Source organism: Cryptomeria japonica, chromosome 5 (genome assembly GCF_030272615.1).
Source record: "Cryptomeria japonica chromosome 5, Sugi_1.0, whole genome shotgun sequence".
Classification (NCBI taxonomy): Eukaryota; Viridiplantae; Streptophyta; class Pinopsida; order Cupressales; family Cupressaceae; genus Cryptomeria; species Cryptomeria japonica.
The window spans coordinates 507,565,716-507,589,224 of NC_081409.1; the positions used below are offsets into that span (position 1 = coordinate 507,565,716).

A 23,509-nucleotide genomic window follows, 5' to 3' on the forward strand; every position below is an offset into this window, starting at 1 on the left:
ACGGAATGAAACACAAAACCTCTACCTCTGCACAGTTTCTGTTGGTCCCACAGTTATACTGAGAGGGGGGTGGTGAATCAGTATAACACACTTTTTTAGAATTTCAATTTTATCAACAATACGAATCCAAATGACACAAGTTCACAAATCAGATATAAAAGCTCTAGATATATTATTATGTATAAATATGATTTTTACAATTGGTAGAGGTACCAACCCCTCATTCAACTTAGAGGCACCAAACCCTCATTCAACAATCCACCTTTTTGAGGACAATGGATGATCCTGGTCTCCACACCTTATGCTAATTAGACTCAGATCCGCAATTAGAGATTTTTCAAATCTCCCCTCAAGTCTGGTGTAAAAACTGAAAACTGTTCCACGTCTGATGACCAATTTGTGTCAATTCTTTATCAAATCTGAACCATAATCCATGCCATTCCCTTTAAGAATCTTGTTTCAGACTCTTCCTCAGATATGCCTTATAGTATGTTCTTCTTCTTACAGGTTCAGAGTTATCATAAATATCTCCTTAGGTCTGAATTGAGGAGGAGCCTTTCCTTCTATATTATGCACCACTCTCTACTCCCTTCATGCATTTCAATCTCTATTAATATTCTTTAAAAGAAACATCTCCTTCCATTGAATGGTCACAACCAATTACTCAACAGCCGTGTCTTTTATTCTTTCACCATCGTATCTCTTAGTAAAGACAACTTGTAAATAAACATACCATTTTAAGTATTGACCATTGCACACCTATCTTTTATGAGTCGTTTCTTATGTAAATTAATTCTTTGCACATCGATTTGTTTGTCACCATATTCTAATGGTGATGGTTTATGGAAATCCCATGCATTCGGGTTCCTTAATTAATTTGTGACTTTTCACAACAGAAAATTATAACTCTACGTGGCATTAACATTTGTTTGGCCTAGTCAATCCGTACATCTTTTGACTTCAGTTCACATTTTATATGATTGTCTGCCAAATACAATCGCCGCTATATTATTAATTAGATTTGTGTCTTCTTACCAAAATATAGTCGCTGTCTTTACTTCTAAATTACTGCATATTATATACATTACATTTCATTAGATCTGTGTTTATGATATTTCTTCCTATTGCTGTAGATAAGTTTGTATTTTATCATTGTTTAAAGTCACTGTTCTGATCAGTAATCTGCTTGCTGCCATTTAATGGTATTAACATTACCATTCATTAACAGACTTGCTCTATTCATAATGCTGGTCACTACTTGTTTTGAATATGTTAAACACTGATCAGTTTTCATAGCTGTTTTTCTCCAATCCTATTACATCAACCTTTGCCACAATGACATCAATAACAACATTCCAACAGTTTCATTGACCATTTTTACATAAATACCAAATGAAACACCACCCAATGTTATTGAAAATAGGGACTACAATCCCACCATCCTTGCAACAACAATGCCAAACTAAAGAATAAGAAAGAAATAGAACAAAACAAATGAATCATATTACAACAGACTACCTTCCCTTCACTTTATTTAGATGAAAGCCAGCAGCTTCAGGTTTGAGAGGAACATAGAAGCATTCATTGTCCTTTCTGCAGCTACGGGCTTACTGCTAGATAGCCCTTACTGTGCTTCCTCTGACGTGGGGCATTCCTCTAGTGCTTCAGAATTGCACAGAAAGCTCCATTGTTGACCTCTTCCTATAGGCCTTGTATCCTTACTCCGTCAATTACAGCATAGAAACATTACCTGCTACCTCAGGACTCACTCCTTGTGTATCACCCACATTTCTTTTCCATACCCTACTACACCCATACAATGGCACTTGAGCTTTTCCTGCTATTCATGGATAAGTCGTATTTCCCTTCTGCGAATCAAAATCTCCTCAAACAGGCATACAGTTGCTTCCTTGTTTGCCTGTGTCTCCTCATCATGTTTCTCATTATAACATTTCACATGATGACCAACTCTGTTGCCATGACACCTTCCAGAATCCAATCATAAACTTCTTACTTTTTTCACCAAGGCTGCCAATTTCACCTAGAAGTCCTCTTCTATTGAACCACTTCTTTATTTACTTCCAGCGTTTGTTATCTCTTCTAATCCCAAAACATTGTGAGTCAGTCCAGTTTTACAAAACCTATCTGAAAAGTGTTTCTCAGCCTCCTACCTGAGATAACAACCCCATGAGTGCATTATTCTCTATTGTTTCCTACAGAGCACAACATGACATCCAGTGTGATGCAATTCAGAGCAAAACCTAATAGATGGGAGTGATATAGATGAGTGATCAACTCAAACAATTAAACCTTTCAATTTTATTAATTGAGAGGAACACCGTCCTCGCTAATTCACCCTCACCCTGAACTTATTGATCATTTGAACCAATTTCCTAGTAAATGTGGGGAAGGGGCTTCAAATCAATATGACTTATCAAAATATTTTTTTCAACTTTTCACCGAGAATGCAAAGCAAAGCCCATTGCTCACCGGAAAAAATCACAAAAAAAAAACGTGAGTAGAAAGGCACTTGGAAAAGCCACAAGAATCGTCGGGTTCTGGAAATACACAAAAAACACGACATAAATTGTGCCAAAACCCTCCCGTGAGCAGAAAATAACTCCAAAGAACTGGATGCGTGGGCAAAGACGACACCTGAAAAAGCATACAAACTCAACACAGAAGCTTCTGCAAGCCGTCGCGCAGCCTAGCAGAGGAAAATCACGCATGGAAATCCTAGGAAAAACTCCTAAGAACCCTTAGTTTGCAAAGCATGACCCGTGCAGAATGAATCCATGAACTAGACCAGAACAGACAAACTTCGATGGGTCTTCGAAACTAAAAAATCAGGCTGGAAAAAAATATTAGAGACTCAAAAAAATCTACACTCAAAAATAATTTCAAAAGATCTCATTCCCACTCTGATACCATGTTCAAAGAATCGATGTATTAAACAAAGGAGACAAAGGCTCATTAAATAGATTTACAAAGACAATGTTTCTAAATGAAACAATCGTGAACTAAAGCCAGAAATAGAGACTAACTAAACTAACTAAGATGACCATTAAAGAAACATTACATTATTTAATAGTGAGATCTCCTACACTTCGAGCTTGGCTGAAACTTAGGAGGGTATACCTTAATAGGTATTGAGATCACATAAAATGAACAATAACAAAACATGGACAGCCAAACCCAACTTGATGTCTTCGTCCCAAAGACTATCACTGAATCAAGAACAACAGGCTTCCTCAAAACACCTATATAGCTGATAACAATGTACCCACACAAGAGGAATGCATCTGAGGTTCACTGAAGATAGATCCCTAGTTATATCACTAGGTTATGAATGTACAAAATATATTCCTTCTCCTATCTTACTGATTTGTGAATTTTTTTAATGATGGTGAAATTGGAAAATGGTTCCATACCGGTGCCTATCTATCTATTGGGCAATAGAGTCGTGGCACATAAAATCAAAAACAAAACAGAGACAAGAAGGATAGCAAGTCTTATATTTTCATATACCTAAGATTGTGAAATTAAAATGACAAAGCGTGCTTATTTATCCAAAAAAGAGCTGCATATATTCATGTGCAATATGAAATAAATTATTACAAAACATGCAATAGTTTCAGAATGTTGTCACATTCACATTCATCTCATCCACGGTAACCTCATGCCAGAAAATGTGTCAAGGGACAATCCCTAACTGCAGTTATAAACCCTCCAAAAGATATGCATACTGCATTGGAGACACTAGCGCATATAACTCACAAACGTTAATCAAATCTTCTTGCATCAACAAATCTACAATCTAAAAAATAGGCAACTTCCTTGGTGTCTAGAGACCACACAACAACCAACCCCTCCAAAAATGAGTAAAAAATCCCATCTTAACGGCTACAAGATGTAACCCTAAAATGTAGCACTGTTCATCATTCGAAAATGCATGGCCCAAGTTGATTCTTGCCCAAAATGGACGTTGCAAATCAATGGATCACATCTGCAATAACTTCTAGTGGTTGAAAGGAGTGCTACCATAACTATGAGTAGGTCGAAGGATGGAAGAGATGAGCACAACCATCAGCTTGCAAAATCACGTTGGCTTTAGCATACCACCAAAAATCATCAAAAAATAAACCCTGCTCTAGAACAAACCAAAATAGAAATTTGGTGATAAAAACATCAAAAACATCAACCAAATTGGTTAGAATTAAAGCCAAATATGACTCCATAAACCAAGAAATCGATCATATATGGGAAAAAGTTCAAACCATAGACAATATACTCCATAACACCAAATTTACACAAAAACTGCACTTCCCTAAATTCAATCATGATGATCTTGCAAGTTGGTTGTGTAGACCAAAGTAGCATTTTGCAATCAATCCAAATTCCACAACTCAAAAATTTTCCATAGTTTATTTCAATTTAAAACATGAAGCTATCCAACAATATCAATGGTTGGCAAAAAGACATATGGTATACTCACATGGAATCAATTTTGTGATTACCTACTCACTCAATTTAGCTTGAGTACAAGGATTTCAAAAGGGTTTAAATTAAATCAAGGCAAACTCACTCTATCAATGACTCTAAAACAAAAATTGAAATCTTGGAAAATCAAACTAAGCTCAATGGTATTTCTTCAAAAGTTACTTTATGAATGGCTTAGAAGAAATCATTTGTGCAAACGTCAAAATGTTTAAACATACAACTTGATCAGAGTTGTCAAGTTGGCCAAATTAGCGAAAGATAAATATGTTGCTTAAGTCCTCCAATGAATCACATGCTAGAAATCCATAATCAATCTAGCCAACACCAAATGAATGTACCCAATCACAACCCATTACGATGAGATGGTTGCATATTGAGCAAAGGCATTGTGTTACAATTGTGATGAGAAACATGCTTTGGGCATAAATGCACAAAATAGAATCTATATCTACTTGTTGTGATGATACATTCTACATCTAACACATTGGAAGCATTTGAACAAAATGCAGTTGAGGAACAACCTATCAAAACAAATCTAGGTGATGGCTAGATTCCCAAAAAATTGTACATGAATTAGTAGAGATCACCACAACCCAAAGTATGAAGCTATTAAGTTATTTAAAGACATGTTGCTTAATCATCCCCATTGACCCTAGTAGCACTCGTAACTACACTAACACTTGCATCACCAAGTAGGCAAATTGTTGCCACCATCCATACAACTCTAGGGTGATGATCACTAATGGTAAAACATTGGCATGTATGGGCAAATTCGAAATGTTAATGTTTCCATGGGAAATAAAACTTTAAAAACTAATATGTATGTTCTTCCATTAGGCTATTGAGACATAAAATTGGGCACTTAATCGCTTTGCACATTGTAATCCATTATGTGGGGTTTCACTAAAATGTGAAAGCAATTCAATACAAATGTCCACCAATACACATTAAAGATTGTGACAATGGAATGCACCTAAATTATTACTTCACATCAATTAGAGAAGTTAATAAAAAAGGAATCTACCAAGTTGTGGCCTAAATTTGCTATGTGCAAATGAACCCAACAATGGATTCAAGTAAATCACAAGATTAAAAATTACTCCTTGACAAACATTCTCAAGTCTTTGTAGTAACTAAGGGTTTGCCACCTCGACAATTCAATGATCATGCAATCCAATTAAATTCAACTAGTCTACAACCATTGCCTATTCCAACAACAATATGGAAAAACTTTTTCATTAATGTTATTGAACGGTTGCCTAAGCCATGTGGCAAATCAAATAGTTCATGGTGGTGGATATTTCTCTAAGCATGTCCATATTTGGACATTGCCCATCCTCATAATACCTCTATTGCTACTGAAGCCCTCAATGATCAAAAATCTGACCTTCATGGTATGGTTAATTCAATTTTAAGTGATTATGATCCTACATTCCCTAGAAACTTTGGGCCAAATCTGTTCAAGTTGCAGGCTACAAAACTAACAATTAGCTTCACAAATTGAAAGTTAGTCAAAGATGGTCACTATATGTTTGGAGACATCTTTATATTTCATTTCTTCATAATAATAGATTAACTAGACTTAGTGGTTACTTACCTCTTGCAAAATTGTGATCAAACACTTCTTACTATACTTCCACAAAGATGACAACATAAGTAGTTGTTTAGGGTGAACCACCACCATAATATCCTACCTTCATACACATTTTGGTCCAATCGCAAGGGTTGCAACCAAAACAACTGAACTGGAAACCTCTCCACCAACTCCTCCAACGATTCCACAACTCAAGCCTTGAGGACAGCCTTACGTCCTAACCTTCTATTATTATCAAATGTCGACACATCCCTCCCCCAAATACAAGTCATTTTCAAGATACAGATTTCCTTGGATGGCAAGACACCAAGGGGACATAGCCTTACCGCCCTACATCACCACCACCAAGAATAGTACTTCCTTGAGGCATTTCCCTCATAGATGGAACATTTCCAATGCATCCCCCTTTGATGGGGAAATTGAGGGGATGTCAAGGCATCTTGTAATGTCCCTTAAACATCTCAAAAGTTTGTGGCCATCCCCATGCCTGAAATGTTTTAAAAGCATTTTTTATGGTATTTTTTTGTTAAAGGGAGCCACTAGCCCTAAGCTACAAGTCCTATTGGCCCCATCCATATCATAAACACTCAAAAAAACCTATAAAAAGACATCCCATCCTCAATACAAATCACCAAGAATTTTACCATTGCATCGAGAAAGAGTGAATTGTGAGAGCAAGGCAACAAGAGTGAGAGGTAAAGCAAGTGACAAGTCTTCACCAATCAACCATTCCACACATTTATCAAGCTTTCAAAAATAAACTCATTCCTAAATCTGAAACCAATGAAAATAATCGCTAGTAGTTATTTTAGTTTTCAATTTAGATATTCAATTTATTGTTTAATCTATATATATAAAAATTGATAAAATATCATTTATAGGGTTAGGGTTGTTGAATTCCAATTAAACAACCCTAAAAACATCATTTAAAGGTCAAATTTTTTACTTTAGTTCTATAACTGCAGCATTTTAGGCTTTTTACATTTATTTTCGAAAACTATTATTCATAGACAAATTAGAATTTGATCTTTTGTGTATCATCTACTTTTACGCTTTGTGTGACCTTAAGTAAGAAAAACAAAAGTAAAATCCTTGTTTGGTAAAGATTGAAGAACAAGGATTCCTTTTTCTCCTGCATCTTTTACTTTTAGACTTCATGCAAACTAAAGTAAGAAAAACAAAAACAAAATACTTGTGTCTTGAGCTTTTTCATTATGACATGTGAATGGTATAAAATTTAAACCATACATTTCATTTCTTGCAATGTCACTATGAGTTCTCAAGTGACAATGAGGGTCAGCCTATGAGGAATGAATCTAAGGTTCTACGTACAATTGTGTGCACATACGAGGAAAGTTGTACATGCATGTGTCACTTTGGCACCAAACAAAAGGCTGAAATAAATAAACAATAAAATTGTGGTGATGAAAAAACACATGTAGCAGCTCCTATGCCATTCAAAGATCCTACTCCTAGTACTAGTAGTTTCCAAGGGCCACAATTTCTTGGTTGTCCATCTGGTTCAAGGGCAAAAAAGCCTAAGACGAAACATTAGGTGACTAGCAATCCTCCTAAGCTAGTGACAAAGTTATTCAATGTTCAATGGAAGGAAGAGGTGTACAATGCACCAATAGCATTCTATTCCACGCGGTCCACTCGTCTTATTATAAGGAGGTTGTGGCAAACATAATAAGAGTAAGACCTTCATATGAGAAAAAACAAACTTGTATGAGAACTATTCCAAGATTAATATTCTTATGGAGAAAATGAAGGCTACCTAGGTCACTAGAGGGTCTAACATCGTCATGTATAGATGGATTGACACTAGGAATTGTCCACTCATCAACATCACGGCCACATGTACAAATGGCTCTTACTTCCTTAGGTTAGTTAATTATTCAAGCAAAGCTAAAATGTTGATTATCAGTTCCACATCCTTAAAGATGCAATTGAGGAGGTTGGGCTAGAGAATGTTGTGCAAGTCATGATACATGCAACTTATGTGTGCAAAGTTGCAACAAAGTTGATTGAGGCAACCTACAAACATATTTGGTGAATTCCTTGTGTGCATGCCATGAATAACGCACTCAAGGACATGGGTAAAGTTGACTAGATCAAACAATTTGTTCATGATGCTAGAAATATGCAAATGTTGTTTTGCAACCACAACACTTTACATGCACTATTTTTGGGCCTTCTCCAAGAAAGATTTTTTGGAAACTTTGGAGACTAGATATGTGCCATACTTCATTCTCTTGGATTGGATGCTTGAGTTGAAAGAATGGTCAAGATAGAAGAGTGGAATGGATGGCCAAATTCTAAGTCAAAGCAAGGAAAGAGGACGAAGAAAATTGTGAAAAGCGATAATCTTGTTGCTGTAAAATCTTCCCACCACAAATTTGTGAGCACAATGTTTTTAATTTTGTAAGGATTTTAGTACACTTCAAAGTTAAATAACCAACAAACTAAAATTAAACATATATGTTTTTTACTTGATTATAGAGTGGCTTGCTTTTAAATGGATAGAGGTGAAGAAAACAATGTTCCTTCAACCCACTCGTAAATCTGTAGCACATCCTTTATGATATCTTTAAAGTTTTCATTGACACCCATCCTCACTATACGCACATTGAGCCCATCCATAACCTCCTCATTCGCTCTAAATGAACCATAGAAGAAACACTTGGGGTTCAAATAGTAAGCAGCAACATGAATATATTGATGGAGTTGCAAACTCCACATTTGATCGCTAATGTGTCAAGTGTATCCATATTTGATTTTATTTGACACCTCAAACAAGAGAGCATGCAAAATTGAAACCAAAAAACCAAACTAGTTTAGAAAAAAAAACAACTAGCACATTAAAATCTCAAAATTTACAGTATCAGCAAATTACGACATTATAAAATTTAGGGATAAAAAAATTTAATCAAAGCTTACCTTGATTATTTCCATGTATTTGGCAAATATATTACTAAAAATGGTCTTCACGAAACTCTCATTTGGCCTTCCTATAGTAAGGAAGGTCCAAAAATGGTCTTCACAACACTCTCTCCTTTGGCCTTCATAGAGTAAGGATGGTCCAACCACCTAGCACTCACAATCATGTGCTTAAGGTTACCCAATGTGGCTATCATACTTTGCAAGATGATAAAATTAGCAATGAACCCTTTCACTCCCAAGCACATGAGCTCCTTGTCATCCATCTGTTCTCATCAGTTTTTGGACCCATCTGTGTTTCTCAATGTATTTTGTCATCGCATCTTCCACCACATTTTTCTTTTAACTAAGTTTCCCTATATCCACAAGTTGAAAGTCAAAGCAATGGGTGACAAAAAAGATCCACAACATAGGGTGCCTTGCCTTGCCTCTAGAAGTCCACCAACTACCACATATGCAGATGCATTTTCCATAACCATCTAGACAACATTCTCATTCTCCACTTCCACCTCCATGGCCACCTCATCCAGCAAGTTGCACAAGGTCTCCACATTTTTTATTTCACTAAAGCCATCAACTAAACTTCACAGACACTAGCTTCTTCCTACAACCACAAGAAAGTTGATCAAGATGGTTTTCTCACAATCCATTCACCCATTAGATAAAGTGTTCAAGCCCTTTCCTTTTCCAATTTGTTTTATTTGTCTACTAGTAGATTTGTATTTTTGAACACATTCTCTAATAATGGCCCACTCAAATTATACGGGCTCAACGCCTTGAATCCTTTACCAAACAACAATCAACGTAGTGACCAACTCCTCACAACATAAATGGTATTTGTTGTAGCACCAAAAATTGAAACATGCTGACTTGGCCTTGTAAAATCCCCTATGTAATCTTGCCCAAATTTTCAATTATCCCAACTGAGTAATTTCGTCAAACAGTTTGCTTGCTTATGTTGATTGACAGTTTGAAAGTTTTTTGTTTGTATTCATTTTATCTTGCAGAGATACCGTTCAACTTTGCAATGCACTCAAACAAATAGATGACAGCAAGAAGGAAACGTCTCTATTCATAAACCAAGATATGGCACGAATTACACAATATTATCTGTTATGAGAGCAGATATATAATGCATCAAACAAATGAAATTTTGACCTTGAATTGATTGAAATAATATTGCACAGATCTGAAATTCAACATGAAGAGTTCTTGTAGCACATGGGCATGAACAGCAGCAAATAGAATAACAAGTTGCACTTCCCAAGCACACAAATATTGATGAAGCTTTCACAAACATTTCAGTTCTGAAAATACATATTGCAGCACTCAGAAATGTACAACAGCCCTTTTTTATGTGAACCAAAAGTTTTCAAACACCTAGCAAATGTCACGCCACAATGACCTGCAATACGAAGTTGGCATCCAAACCCACAAGAAACCTTCAAACAAATAACCCACACTGAAATAGAAGCTACAATCTCAACTCTACCAATACCAAAAAACTCAACACCTTCAATGAATCCAAACTCATCCAGCAAGTGAGGAATCTTTCAATGCTCAACTCTACCAATACAATATTTATCTTTTCAAAGACTTCATTAATTTCATACCATAACCATTGACGTACCAATCAGAAATCTGAGTGACTCCACCAATCACCAGCTAAGGAGGAATCTTTCACCACTGAAACTGATCTTCCCAAGAGGGCTTTCCTCCTCCAAAGGCTGGGATGAACAAGTTCGATCTCCAGAACAATAAGAATTTCAATGAGAGAAATAGAATAAACTCAACATACCAAATGAGCTCGCAATTCCCATTTTTATAACTTTTTTAGGGAACTTTCCAGAAACTCCTTTTGAAAATCACTTTATTAATTTATCAAGCCTTTTAACTCCAAAAGTGTTCTATTTTACTTTTAAAACATTTATGGCACTAAAAGTCACTTTTTAATGTCTCATCATTTCAATATTTTCATTCTCTTTCTAATGAGCTATAATACTGAGGTGCTTGATTAAATAATTCAATTAAAATGGCAACCTTAGTAAAATTAATTAAATATAACTCAATTAAACACCCAATTAGCAACAATGGTCGAAAAGCCTTGAAATCGAAAACTAAGCATAGGAGTGATCCCAATGATGAAAGATGATAAACAGACCTGACCGAGTGACTTACTAAAAATAGATACTCCCTTCGAGAATCTTGGAGCCCAAAATAGAAGTTAAAAATAACATCTAAAAGCGTCATATGACTCCTATAAACCAATTGAGCTCATTGGTAACATCAAATTACCCCTTTGAACAAGCTGACACAAATCTAGAAAGTCAGCAACAAAAGCACTACCAAAGAACTTGGAAATGTTGCATTTCCTTACTCCACACAGTACCTTCCAACAAAGGATGTGAACCAAAAGTGTTACGCAAAACGAAAAAATCTAGAACCATGGCTATCTACCATCTATAATCCCCATATTTATGTCCCAACAAAAGAAGGGGAGCCCCATATATCTCCCTCTTAACACCAAAGAACCCATGAATCCTGTCAATGCCTTTGTTGTCTTCTCTTTCTTTGTTTTCTTCTGATCATAAGATGCAAGGAGAGCTTTTGCCCCTTGCTAAACCTCTTACGGTACTACAATACATGCCACAAGATCTGGGCAATAGCCCAGTGATATTTGAGTCAATTTATGCCTCTCTCTCATATGCATCCTGCAATAGTTGCAGATCATCATTCCTTGCTTTGTACCTCCTTTCCCATGTTTCCAAACAAGGTCCTACTACCAAATCTCTTTATTGCAAATGTCATTTTATTTTTGGTAAAATACAATTAAATTATTACACAAAAGAAAAAATTTAAACAAAACTCTGGCCGCTACTACAAACTAACCAAAATCAGAAATAAAATAGTAAATAACTTAACCCTAGAACTAGGTACTTCAAATGAAAGCACACAAACAAACAAACAAAAATAGAAAAGTGTTAGATGCCCATCAAATAGGCGCCCATCAAATAGGCCTGAATCAAAGTTAACGAGTTCATTATCTTGATCAATCCTCACCCACAAACACCTGCAAACAAATGTATAATACTCCAATATGAATGCTGAATAAAAATTGAAAAATTGATGAAAATAACCTTCTTTTGGCCTATTTTTGGGGGTGGACTGTCTTACTTAAATGTTGGCCAAGTATCTTTTGTCAAACTTGCGAGTCCTTGGCTAGTTTTTGGTCAAGTTACCAATGGGCCCTATCCATATGACAAGTACTTGCATGCACTGTAAGTTATTAGCAATTTTTCAAACCATGGATAAGACCAGTCAAAAATCAATACAACTCACTTCTGGCCACTCTTCTTAATAATAACACTATTAAACAAAAGATTGGGTTCTAAACTTAAAGTTAACGCAACAATATAAACTAGGCAAAGCAAGAAAGATGACACCTAAAAAGAATGAGAATTCAAGAGTACAGACTACACTACAAACCCCAACAGAGTGGTAGTCCTAACTTCTTGGCACTTGCCACAAGGATCCACCAAAAGGAATCTTTTAGCCCAAAACCAAAATGTCTCCAAAAAAAGGTTTCAAAATATGTTAATAGCCATATGAAGAATTTGAAACATGACCAAGGCAACTCCTTCACACTCAAGCCATATTATTGAGACTATGTAAGTTTTTCAAAGATTCATTGAAAGCTGAGCCAAATCACACAAAACGAGTTGAACAGCTTGACTTGTAAGCCCCACTAAACTGATTTGTAAGGCAACAAGTTTTGGGCATAGAATACCTGACATTGGCACAATGAGATTTAGAAGAAGTTTCTTTTTTATTTTTCAATTTGTTGTCCAATGTTTTCTCCCAAATCCATGTTGGAAGTGAGTCTCTACACTGCAGTTTAAAAAATCGTTGGAGTAATCGATTTAATTGTAGCAGGCCTCTTGCAACTTATACAGAATTTAACGACAGCTATGATCAGCAAAACACTCATAATCACATAAGATTATCCAACTAAAATATGTTCCTACTATAAGAGCACTTTATCAATCCCCCCTTTTTGTGTATATCCATTATTATATAACCCATTACTTAGCCCTCAAACTTCTGAAGAATCATGATTATAGTGCATAATAAAACCATTAAGGATCTCATTGTGAAAATATCTGAGATTAATTGTATGTTATCTTAAGCGTATACCATTTGAATTCCAGCCTGCTGACCTCTTTTTCAAATCAGGCTTCCATTAGTAGGAATTTTTTCCATCATTCGCTTACCACTTGTACCAACAGTTCCATGATATGCCTTCACTGAGATATCATATTTATAATACCATGTGAACATCTCATTTTTTCAAATATTTAGACATGATCACATTATATCGCTAAAATGATTGTGATATTGCTGCAAACATTATTATGTAGTCAAACCATTACCGGATATCATCTGTTCCTTTGCCATTGCAACTATTTCTATTATTTCAGTTAGAACCTGGGTCTGTAGAATTTTCGGTTCTGCATTAGAAGTAAAAATCAACTATGCATTGTTTAGGTATTTGCTGAATTTGATGATAGCAGTTTCTATATACAATTACTTGAATATATCTTGACATCTAGTCCATATTTGAAAACTACACAATAAATTGATATTGGATATTCATCATCCAATACTTGTGAAACAAATATTCTTTATTGAGGATTTGAAAGATTATTGGACAGTTTGTTTGATGCTTTCTCATTTATATCTTCTAGTTGGAAATTAGAATCCTTCAAACATACAAAATAAGACGAGATTCAAAAACATAATGTACACAAGGAAATGAATATATGAAATCACCTTCACTAAAATCAGGTACTGGCTCTTTCAGGCCACGCATAGCTGACATGACTGCCACAAACACCAAGCAAAATGAAATAAATTAGAAATATTGATATTAAGAGCTAAATTCAATCAAGCATGAATACTGAACAGTCCACACTTAAAAGAACTACCCCTGAAGAATGGCAAGATCCTACCATGAGAAACACAAAACACTCTTTACCACGTATTAGAAAAAGAAATTGAGGAGAAAGATGAGAAACCTGAAACTGCAGGGGTGAGGATCCCATCAACTACTAGCATAGAAGAACCAATAAGAACTAAAATCAGCAACAAAGTTTTCAATATTGAGTATTTTTCTAAGCATTCCTTGATGATCAAGGCTCTTTCTAGCTCTGGTGTAGGCAGCTTGAGCTTAAAAGTTGAAATATATGCATCTGCTGGCTGCTGGTTTGGTAGCAAACTCACCTTGGCATACCTGCATATTAAAGAATATAATGCAAACGTGCCACCTGTAACACCATCATCACAATACCCATAAGCAATGATTCAGCAAGCGCATACTTTTCCCCATGACACAGAGCAGTATTGGATCTTAGAAAAGAAGAATGATGTCAACCACAAGACATGACTGTCTCCAATCTTGACTATTTCTTATAAAATATAAATTCACAAAGTTTTTCAGATAAGCATTTTAGAATAAGATATTCAATTCGACATTTACAGAATAGATAGAAAATTGTATTTGATTTTTTCAATGATTCTTCCTGCAGTGCAAATAAAGTAATTCAGTGTTTATGTTGAAATTATAAGCTTATATAAATTCTCTATCAATATTGTCTCCCATCACCAAATTTGTATATATATATTTTCCATTCAAGAGTGTGTACTAACCTTCACCATTATCATTGGCTCGTAGTACAATGAAAGCATATTTAATCAACGGAATAAGAACCAAACTGTACAAAATTAACGACAATGCCCCCAGAACATCATCCTTTGTGGGTTCAGAAATCTCAATGAAGACTCCACTAAAAACATACAAGGGACTGGTTCCAACATCTCCAAAGACCACTCCAAGTGTCTGAAAGGCCAGTCGTAGGGTATGTCCCATTGAAAGATCCTGCAATTTAGAACATCATGAAAATTGATCAGTATCATTATAAATTATAGCCTCTGTTTAAAATTTTCTATTGCTGAATCTGCTCAAAAAAGTCTAGTACAAGATGCATATCCAGATACCTTCTTTCTCTAAGTAAAATCTCCAGAACATATAACTACTAAGTTTTTAGAGAAATCATGGGTATATTACAGCATGAATAAGAAATGGTGTTTTCCTCTGCAAATTGAACCCACTATTTCTAACAATTGCACTGATTTTAACACAACCTGGTTTTTTTTTAACAAAAAGCAGGTTTCTTTATTGTATACCAACAACAGCTAGGATTTACAGTCCACGGCTAAGGCAATTTATGCAAGTATTTACAAAATCTTATGAGCAGATTTCAGATCTAGCAGTTTTGTGCAAGAAAAAAATTAAATGGCATCAATTAGCCTCAAATTTGAGAATAAATTACAAAGTGCTACATTTTTTGCCTTGGAAAGACAAGCTGACTTTTGTTCTCAAATTTCGTAAAAGATAAGGTGCTTCCACCTTCAGATTCACAATAGTTGGCAATTCATAAAAAGAAAGAGATAAAAGCCAAGCAGGTGATCATGGATATGGTGAAGGATCATTTAATTCTTATTGGAAAAGCAAACAACCACAGAGATGTTTGATGCTCTAGTTAGTCTTTACTAGAGTGAGAACATAAAAAAGAAGCTGATATTCATATTATGAAACAAGCTCAAAATCCATAGAAATGACTAAATCAAACTCAATTACCAATTTTTTTATGAAGGTCATACAACTTCATGACCAACTTGTCAGTTGGGAAGAAGGTTGAAAATGAAAAATTAGTGAAGTCAGCATTCGGTTTCTCATCTTTATGGAAAGCATTTGTATAAAGTATTTGTGCCCAAGAAAATTTTCCTTCTTTTGAAATACTACAAGATGACTATCCAGAAGGAAACTCAAATAGAGTCAAAAGCAAGAAAGAAGGGTGGTGACAATAATTTAACTCTCTTGGACAAACAAAGAAAACAAAAGAAAAAGGGCTTAGCAAGGTTAAGGATATTAAAATAACAGTGTAATATTGATATAATGGTTATCTTAGTCATTTAGTATTTAGAAACTTCCTTTTATGTCTTTCATCTTTAGTTATTTTTAGGAAGTTTACTTTCTGTCTTTTGTGTTTCTATTCTCAAGCATTTATGTTATGGAAAGATCCGCTTGTAATCTCTATTTGAGGAGCTTTCATCTCCTCTTGTAATATATCAAACAATCAATTATTATTTCACAGACCGGGGAAAGATTTTTTACACGAAACCATGAAAAAAATCATGGTGGGTTTGCTGATTTTTTATGACTAGTGTTGCTATTTTCTAGGTTTTCTGATTTTTTTCCAAATAAAATCATGATGGTCTTTATGTGTGGTTTTGAGAAGCTGATCTCGTTGTCTCTAGATAAAGGGAGGGATTGCTTTTGTTACCCAACATCATGGTCATATCCAAATGTTCTGCAGATCCAGGGAGGGTCTCAGCAACAGCCTCATGTCGCAAAGCGTTCTGGAGAAGGGGGCAGCCTTCTATGCATTTGTAGCATTGAAGAAGGGGGCAACCTTCAATGCATTCATAGCCAAATGACCTGTAGATTATGTCAAGTCTTATATAGGGTGGTTAGGAGAATGATCATCAAGGGGGGGTATTAATATAACAGTGTACTATAAATATAATGGTCATCTTAGTCATTAGATAGTATTCAAAAACTTCCTTTTATGTCTTTCATCTTTAGTTATTTTTAGGAAGTTTCCTTTATGTCCTTTGTGTTTCTATTTTCAATCGTTTGCGTTATGGAAAGATCCTCTTGTGAATTCTATTTAAGGACCTTCCGTCTCCTTTTGCAATATATATAACAATCAATTATCATTTTGTAATGTCCCCTTTTTAGTTTGTTCCTAATCCTAAGTGATTAGCCTATCATTCTAACCCTCGTAGGCTAATAATTGTTGATAGAGGGTCTTATGAGGCAAGGGCTTGGTTAATGGGGGTTCTTGTCTTCTCTAGAACTCAGTATGTTCCAGTTTGGTCTTCGTTTAGTTCAGATTGGACTTCGTTTGGGCTCAGTTTCATATACTTACTATTTATAGTAAGTCAGGAGACGATCGAGAGTGACCCTTTCTATTTTTAGTAAGTATGTGGGTTGGATAGAACCCAGAGCAGACAGAATGAAGAAATAATGATTATTCAAGGAGATATTAATGTTTTAATGCCTCGAATGATAATGAAATAATTAAAAGTGATATTATAAAGTTAAAACTTAAACTTATAATTTGAGGGTCAAGTCATCATTAAAGGGGAACATTTATTGAATTAATTTATGAGGCGCCAAGACCAAGGTATTAATATTAAATATTAAAAGATGCAAACGTCATAACATTTAATTGTTATTAATGTTCTTTTTGAGGAAATCGACCTCCTCTTTGGAGTTATTTATACCTTGCCTTGGGAATCGAGCTATTCAATTCTATGAGCATTTGATAACTTGACATTTATGGTTTCTTGGCATTTGGAGAAGGCAAACCCAAGGGTTTCTGCATTTCTACAAATCAGGGCATTGGAGAAAGTAGTATCTTCATTTTGACAGCTACCAGAAGTGGTGACAGATCTTGTGAGGGTTGCTTTTGAGTTGGTTGTAACCAGTAATCAAATTTGTGAAATATTGGAGGTCATTTTTAGAATAAATTAGAGATGTCTCAAGGCTGCAATTAATTAATTCTGAGGACTGATATGCTACAGCAAGGGCGGCATACATAGAGGGCACAATTTCGTCAAATATTATGAAGTTTCATTAGCATCAAGGGTTGCAGCATTCTTACAGAGCATGTCGATTTGTACATCAGTTTCCTTATTGTTTATTTGCATTGTCATATCGATCTACGAGTTGTTGTTGTAGATGCACATTTTATCAGACTTGTGAGGGAGTTTAGATTGTGAGCCAAGGGTTTTGGCATTGAATATTGGATAGTTGAAATCATCATATGTGTTGTGCTTTCCAACTTGTATTTGGTTTAGCATAAAATGACGGTAGTACAAGGTTGCATGCCATTTGCTTGTCAAAATGCTTAATTGCTGCATATCGGTTATCTTAAGATGCATGAGAAGTGTTTGTTAAAATGTCCATTGGCTGCAGGTGCACATTTTACATGTAGAAGTCATATGTGTGCATTCAAAAGACAAAAGGGATTGCATTTGCATTTTAGCTCTTGGCTTGGAAGTTTTAGTAATCAATTACAAGCATTTAAACTTCATTTGAAACCATTCCAAGTAAGCAAAAACTATATGAAAACAAAAGACAGTGAGATAGAGGTTTCATGACAAATTTTTGACAATATTCCTTGAGGTCCAAATCAGCAATTAGAGATCCCTCTCAATCGTCTCCTAACTTACTATAAATAGTAAGTATATGAAACTGAGCCCAAACGAAGTCCAATCTGAACCAAACGAAGACCAAACTGGAACATACTAAATTTTGGAGAAGACGAGAGCCCCCATTAACCAAGCCCCTGCCTCAGAAGACCCTCTATCAACAATTATCAGCCTAAGAGGGTTAGAATGATAGGCTAATCACTCAGGAACAAGATCGAACTAAAAACGGGACATTACAGTCCGCCCCTCCTGAAATTGCTTGCCCCCAAGCAATCTCGACTGCAAATAATCTTCCCCACCTAGATCCCAAGTGAAGACCTATGCAATGTCCCTACTGTCATCAAACGACTCCTGTAACACTAACACATCAAGTTGAACCTGCTGAATCAACTCATCCTCGCCATCAAGTGTTACTGAAGTAAGAATCTAAAGTGGAAGCAACTCAAAACACTGATCTTGTTTGCTTCCAAACTTAGCACAAGATATGTTGTCATGCAAATTGTCCATCACATGTGCCACTGAACCGTGCATCTGAAATAAATCGTGTACATGAGGATCAAATGTGAAGTTGTATGCACTCCTCACCATGTACACTGCTGAACACTCCTCCGCAATCCTGTCTGAAATCCCGATGCACTGCTAGGATCCCAAACACTACGCTCAATGCTCACCTCAGGACTAGGGTCCTGAGAGCTATCAACATCTATCTCGAAGAGTATATTATCACATGACCATGTGGCGTCTGCCTCAAACAAAGGATTGTTCACAAACTTAATAGCACCTCCATGCTGTTCCAAATCATACCATGGTGTAAAGTCTTCACCCTTTCCAAGTACCTCTTCAATGCAAGCTTCATGCCCCACACTTGTAGACTCATCTTCACAAATTCTTTCATGTCTAAGGACTGCAATCCCATAACATCTTTGGAATCTTCTTTTTCATTGTAGTCATCAATTACTATCAAGTCTTGATTTGTCTCATCTCCTTCTCTAGGAGTAGCTGTTGAAAGGGACTGATTTTCTGGATTATGATAGGAGTGACTATGACCACTCAAAAGTAGACAAACATCAACAATCTCTCTATCTTGATCTTTAACCAATTGGACAGCCCTGTATCTATCTCTATCCATTTGTAGATAGTCTTCTTTTATCAACTCCAAAGCCTCTTTGAAAGGATGCAAATGTGTATGTGGAATGCCATGTCCCATTCCCTTTTGCCTTTCCTCTCTTTGAGCTGTCCAAATGAGATCCTCTAGACGTTTGTGAGTGCTATCCATTCTCGACAATGCATGAGTTATTTCATCTTCCTTCACCAACATTTGAGCTTGCAAATCTTCCCAAACCATGGGCCTTTCTTCCAACTGTCCTTGGCTGCCATAGTCTGATTTTTCATCATGTGAAGGTGAAGAAGCAATATGGTCATCCGATGAATCCATACCATTGCTATCCATATCATTAACATGCTCTATGCTAGCCTCCAATGTAGAAGTCTTAAATGAAACTTCTTGCAAAGCTGATGTAGACAAGTCATTCCCCATGGCTGTCCTCGTATCCTCTTGAGTTAAACCAGCATGCCTTACCAAGTCATCATATAAATTTTTGCCTATCATGGGTGAAGTATCTCATATAAATTTTTGCCTATCATGGGTGAAGTATCTCATATAAATTTTTGCCTATCATGGGTGAAGTTATAAAATGCTCATAGAATTGAATAGCTCGATTCCCAAGGCACTGTATAAATAACTCCAAAGAGGAGGTCAATTTCGTCAAAAAGAACATTAATAACAATTAAATGTTATGACATTTGCATCTTTTAATATTTAATATTGATACCTTGGTCTTGGCGCCTCATAAATTAATTCAATAAATGGCCCCCTTTAATGATGACTTGACCCTCAAATTATAAAATAACTTTATAATATCACTTTTAATTATTTCATTATCATTCGAGCCATTAAAACATTAATATCTCCTTTAATAATTATTATTTCTTCATTTTGTCTGCACCCGGGAGTTGACCATTTTATCCTCTATCCAACCCACTAACTTACTAAAAATAGAAAGGGTCCCTCTTGATCGTCTCTTGAGTTACTATAAATAGTAAGTCTATGAAACTAAGCCCAAACGAAGACCAAACTGGAACATACTGAATTCAGGAGAAGATGAGAACCCCTATTAACCAAGCCTCTGCCTCAAAAGACCCTCTATCCACAATTATTAGCCTACGAGGGTGAGAATGATAGGCTAATCACTCAGGAATAGGAACGAACTAAAAAGGGGACACTACACATTTCAAAGGGAAAGGATGAAGATGCATCCTCCCAGCCAAGGAAGGACTTGGGTAAGATCTAGCGATTGATTTGTCATAAATTCAGTCATTATGCATCAAAGGTCCAGACAGGAAGGACAAAGGGAAGCAGTAGAAAAAGTAAGTGGTGGCCTCTTCAAAAATTTTGATGAACGAGTTTGCTACAAAGATTGAAAGAGATTTCTCAATGGTATCTTGTCTCTTTAGCAACAAGATTTCAAGGGATGCCTAGCATGTGTGGACAATGGGGCATCTAGACATGACATCAACCCAGCAATATCCTACCAATATAAAAGAACATAATTGTAGAGTTCAAGTTGAGCTTGGTGATTAGCATCCAATAGCAGGATTTGATACGATTCCCTTTCAACTACATTCCAATTAAGTTTTTAGATTTAGATGTTGTTTTGTTTGCTCATAGTCTCAAAAGAATTTGCTTTTAATTTCAACTATGGAAGATAAGGGCTATGCAGTAGAATTTAGAATCAGCAAGTCCTCATCAAGTCAAAAGAACCTAGCCTAGATTCTACACAAATAATAAGGGTTCGAGAAAGCAATCTACAGGTTACCAGGTCAACCAGTTCTTGCTCTAGTTAAAAACAATGACAATCTATGAGAGTTATGGCACAAGAGGATGTGGCATCTGCAATCACAAATCATTGCCTATTCGAAGGGAGATAGTTACAAGCCTTCCAAATTTCAACATTGATTAGCAAGTCTCTAGAGGATGCACATTTGGAAAGTATGCCAAGGCAACTTTCCCAAGTAGTGAGCATAGATCTAAAGAAATTCTAAACTTGTTAAATTCAGATGTTTGTGGACCAATGTCAATAGAATCAATTATAGTAAGCATGTGTTATGTTTCCCTTATTGATGAGTATACCTCCAAGGAGTTTGAGAGTTTCTGGAAGGGGACAGGGATCAAGAGAGAGTTTATTGTTCCATACAATCCATTATAGAACAGGGTTATAGAGTGGAAAAATCAGTCCATTATAGGGGCTACTAAAGCCATGATTCGTGACCAAGACTCACCAATGTTTATTTGGTAAGAAGCATGTAACACAACAATCTGGATCCAAAATAGGTGCCCTCACAAGATCTTGGAGGACAAAACACCGAAGGAGGCCTTCATTAGTATTAACCCAGAGGTCAGTCATTTTCGCATCTTTTGTTGTCCAATTTGTATTCATCTACTTGTAAGGAAGAGGACCCAGTTGAAGCCTTCCAGCAGGAAGGATTTATTTATGGGTTACAGTGAGACTTCAAAGGCCTATAGGATCTATATTCCAAAGCAAAGGTAGTAAGTGCCACCTAATTCATCGATGGAAACACCTTATTGTAAGTTGTTACAATCCAAGAAATAAACGAAAAACAAAGATAACTCCTATTATATATCAAGATATAAATTCTTAGAGAAATTTGGGTTTCCAATTTATAATTATTATAATATGAGAAATATATATATTCTTTTTTTTACTTGACAAAATCGAAATAAATTAAAATTAGAAGATTTGCATAGTCAATAGAATGTTTGAGGAAGACTTTGCATCCAATAAGTCCCATGAGCTCATTCTAGTAACAAAGGATGAGGAGCAGGAAGCTGGTTGAGCCTTTGTCTCCAAAGCTACCAATTATTTCCAGTTCAAAACAACAATGTTCAGAAGAGACATTAGCCCCTTCTACTTCTATTAGGAGACCTTGATGGTTCCCACAAACATTGAGGGATGCTCAAAAGCATCTATTGCAGCAAATTACAAAACTCAAGAAAATGATTATTTAAGACAACTAGAACCAAATTTGGCCTACTAGAGGTCCAACACCCTGCCTGAATGAGCTTATTTGATGTTGGAGGTGGTGCACAAAGCAATACAGGAACCTCCAGGTGCTGCTAGATGCTCCAAGGTATTTTATTCTCCTAGTTTATAATTACCAAAAACAATTTGGGAAGTTCTAAGCAGACCCAGATTGAATTCTTATTTCTTGCCAGGTAAAACCCTATAGGAATGTAGTATTTCCCTGTACTATTGCATTTGCTGATCACATATGACCTTATTTCTCCAAAATAACCATTGACTTCTTCCTATTTGCTCCTAACAATGAAATTTGAACAAAAATATTGCTCCAAAACCCCTTATTTTATTTTATTGAATACTCCAAGCAAGCTGAAATGGTATGGCCAGGCTAGGAAATGTACGGCCAGCTTGGGGAATGAATTATCTTGCTGGAAATGGTAACATTTTTGCTCTGATCTGAAATTTGAACCCCTGTGCTACTGTAATACTCAGATTTGCTCTTGAATTTGGTCCAAATGACCTGAAAAGAGCTTCCAATGAAGTCCAATATGCTGTTAGGTGAGAGGGTTTCCGTCCTACACCTGCAATTTCAAGATTTTCGTCTCCAAATCTGCTCCAGAACTCTGCCAATATGCTGCAGACCTGCGGAAGGTAGAAAATTCTCCAATGTTCATCAAAACATAATGCACAAATGAACTCCCAAATGCTCTTTTGACATTCCTCAAACCCTAATTCGAATTTGGGGTTAGGGTTGCACTTTTGGCATCATAAAAATGTTAAAATGTTTCTTTTTATTAAAAAAATACTTCCCCTAAGTGGTTTGACCCATTGAGGGTCTAATTCCTCATTAAAAGTGGCCATATATTTAAGTTATAACTTCTAGGGAAATGTGCCAAGGGGCCATTTTATAATTCATCATTAACTTTTATTAATCTCCTTTTTAATAAAGTTACTTTATAATTTTTCTAATTATAGAAACAATAATCATTATAAAGTATATGCAACTTAAGCTCACCAAGGCCAAAAAGTGACTAAG

At 35.8% G+C, this 23,509-nt stretch overlaps 1 protein-coding gene across 4 annotated transcripts in view; it reads right to left on the reverse strand.

Annotated features, from left to right (window-relative positions):
* LOC131064881 (putative potassium transporter 12) overlaps positions 1 to 23,509 on the reverse strand; it is a 135,407-nt gene that overhangs the window by 46,763 nt on the left and 65,135 nt on the right. For all 4 annotated transcript variants that reach the window (XM_057999207.2, XM_057999205.2, XM_057999206.2 and 1 more), the window contains exons 2-4: positions 14,741 to 14,969; positions 14,110 to 14,358; positions 13,865 to 13,915 (exon numbers count right to left, since the gene is read on the reverse strand). In XM_057999207.2, coding sequence (XP_057855190.1) covers positions 13,865 to 13,915; positions 14,110 to 14,358; positions 14,741 to 14,969 — 529 coding nt within the window. The remainder of the gene's footprint in view (positions 1 to 13,864; positions 13,916 to 14,109; positions 14,359 to 14,740; positions 14,970 to 23,509) is intronic.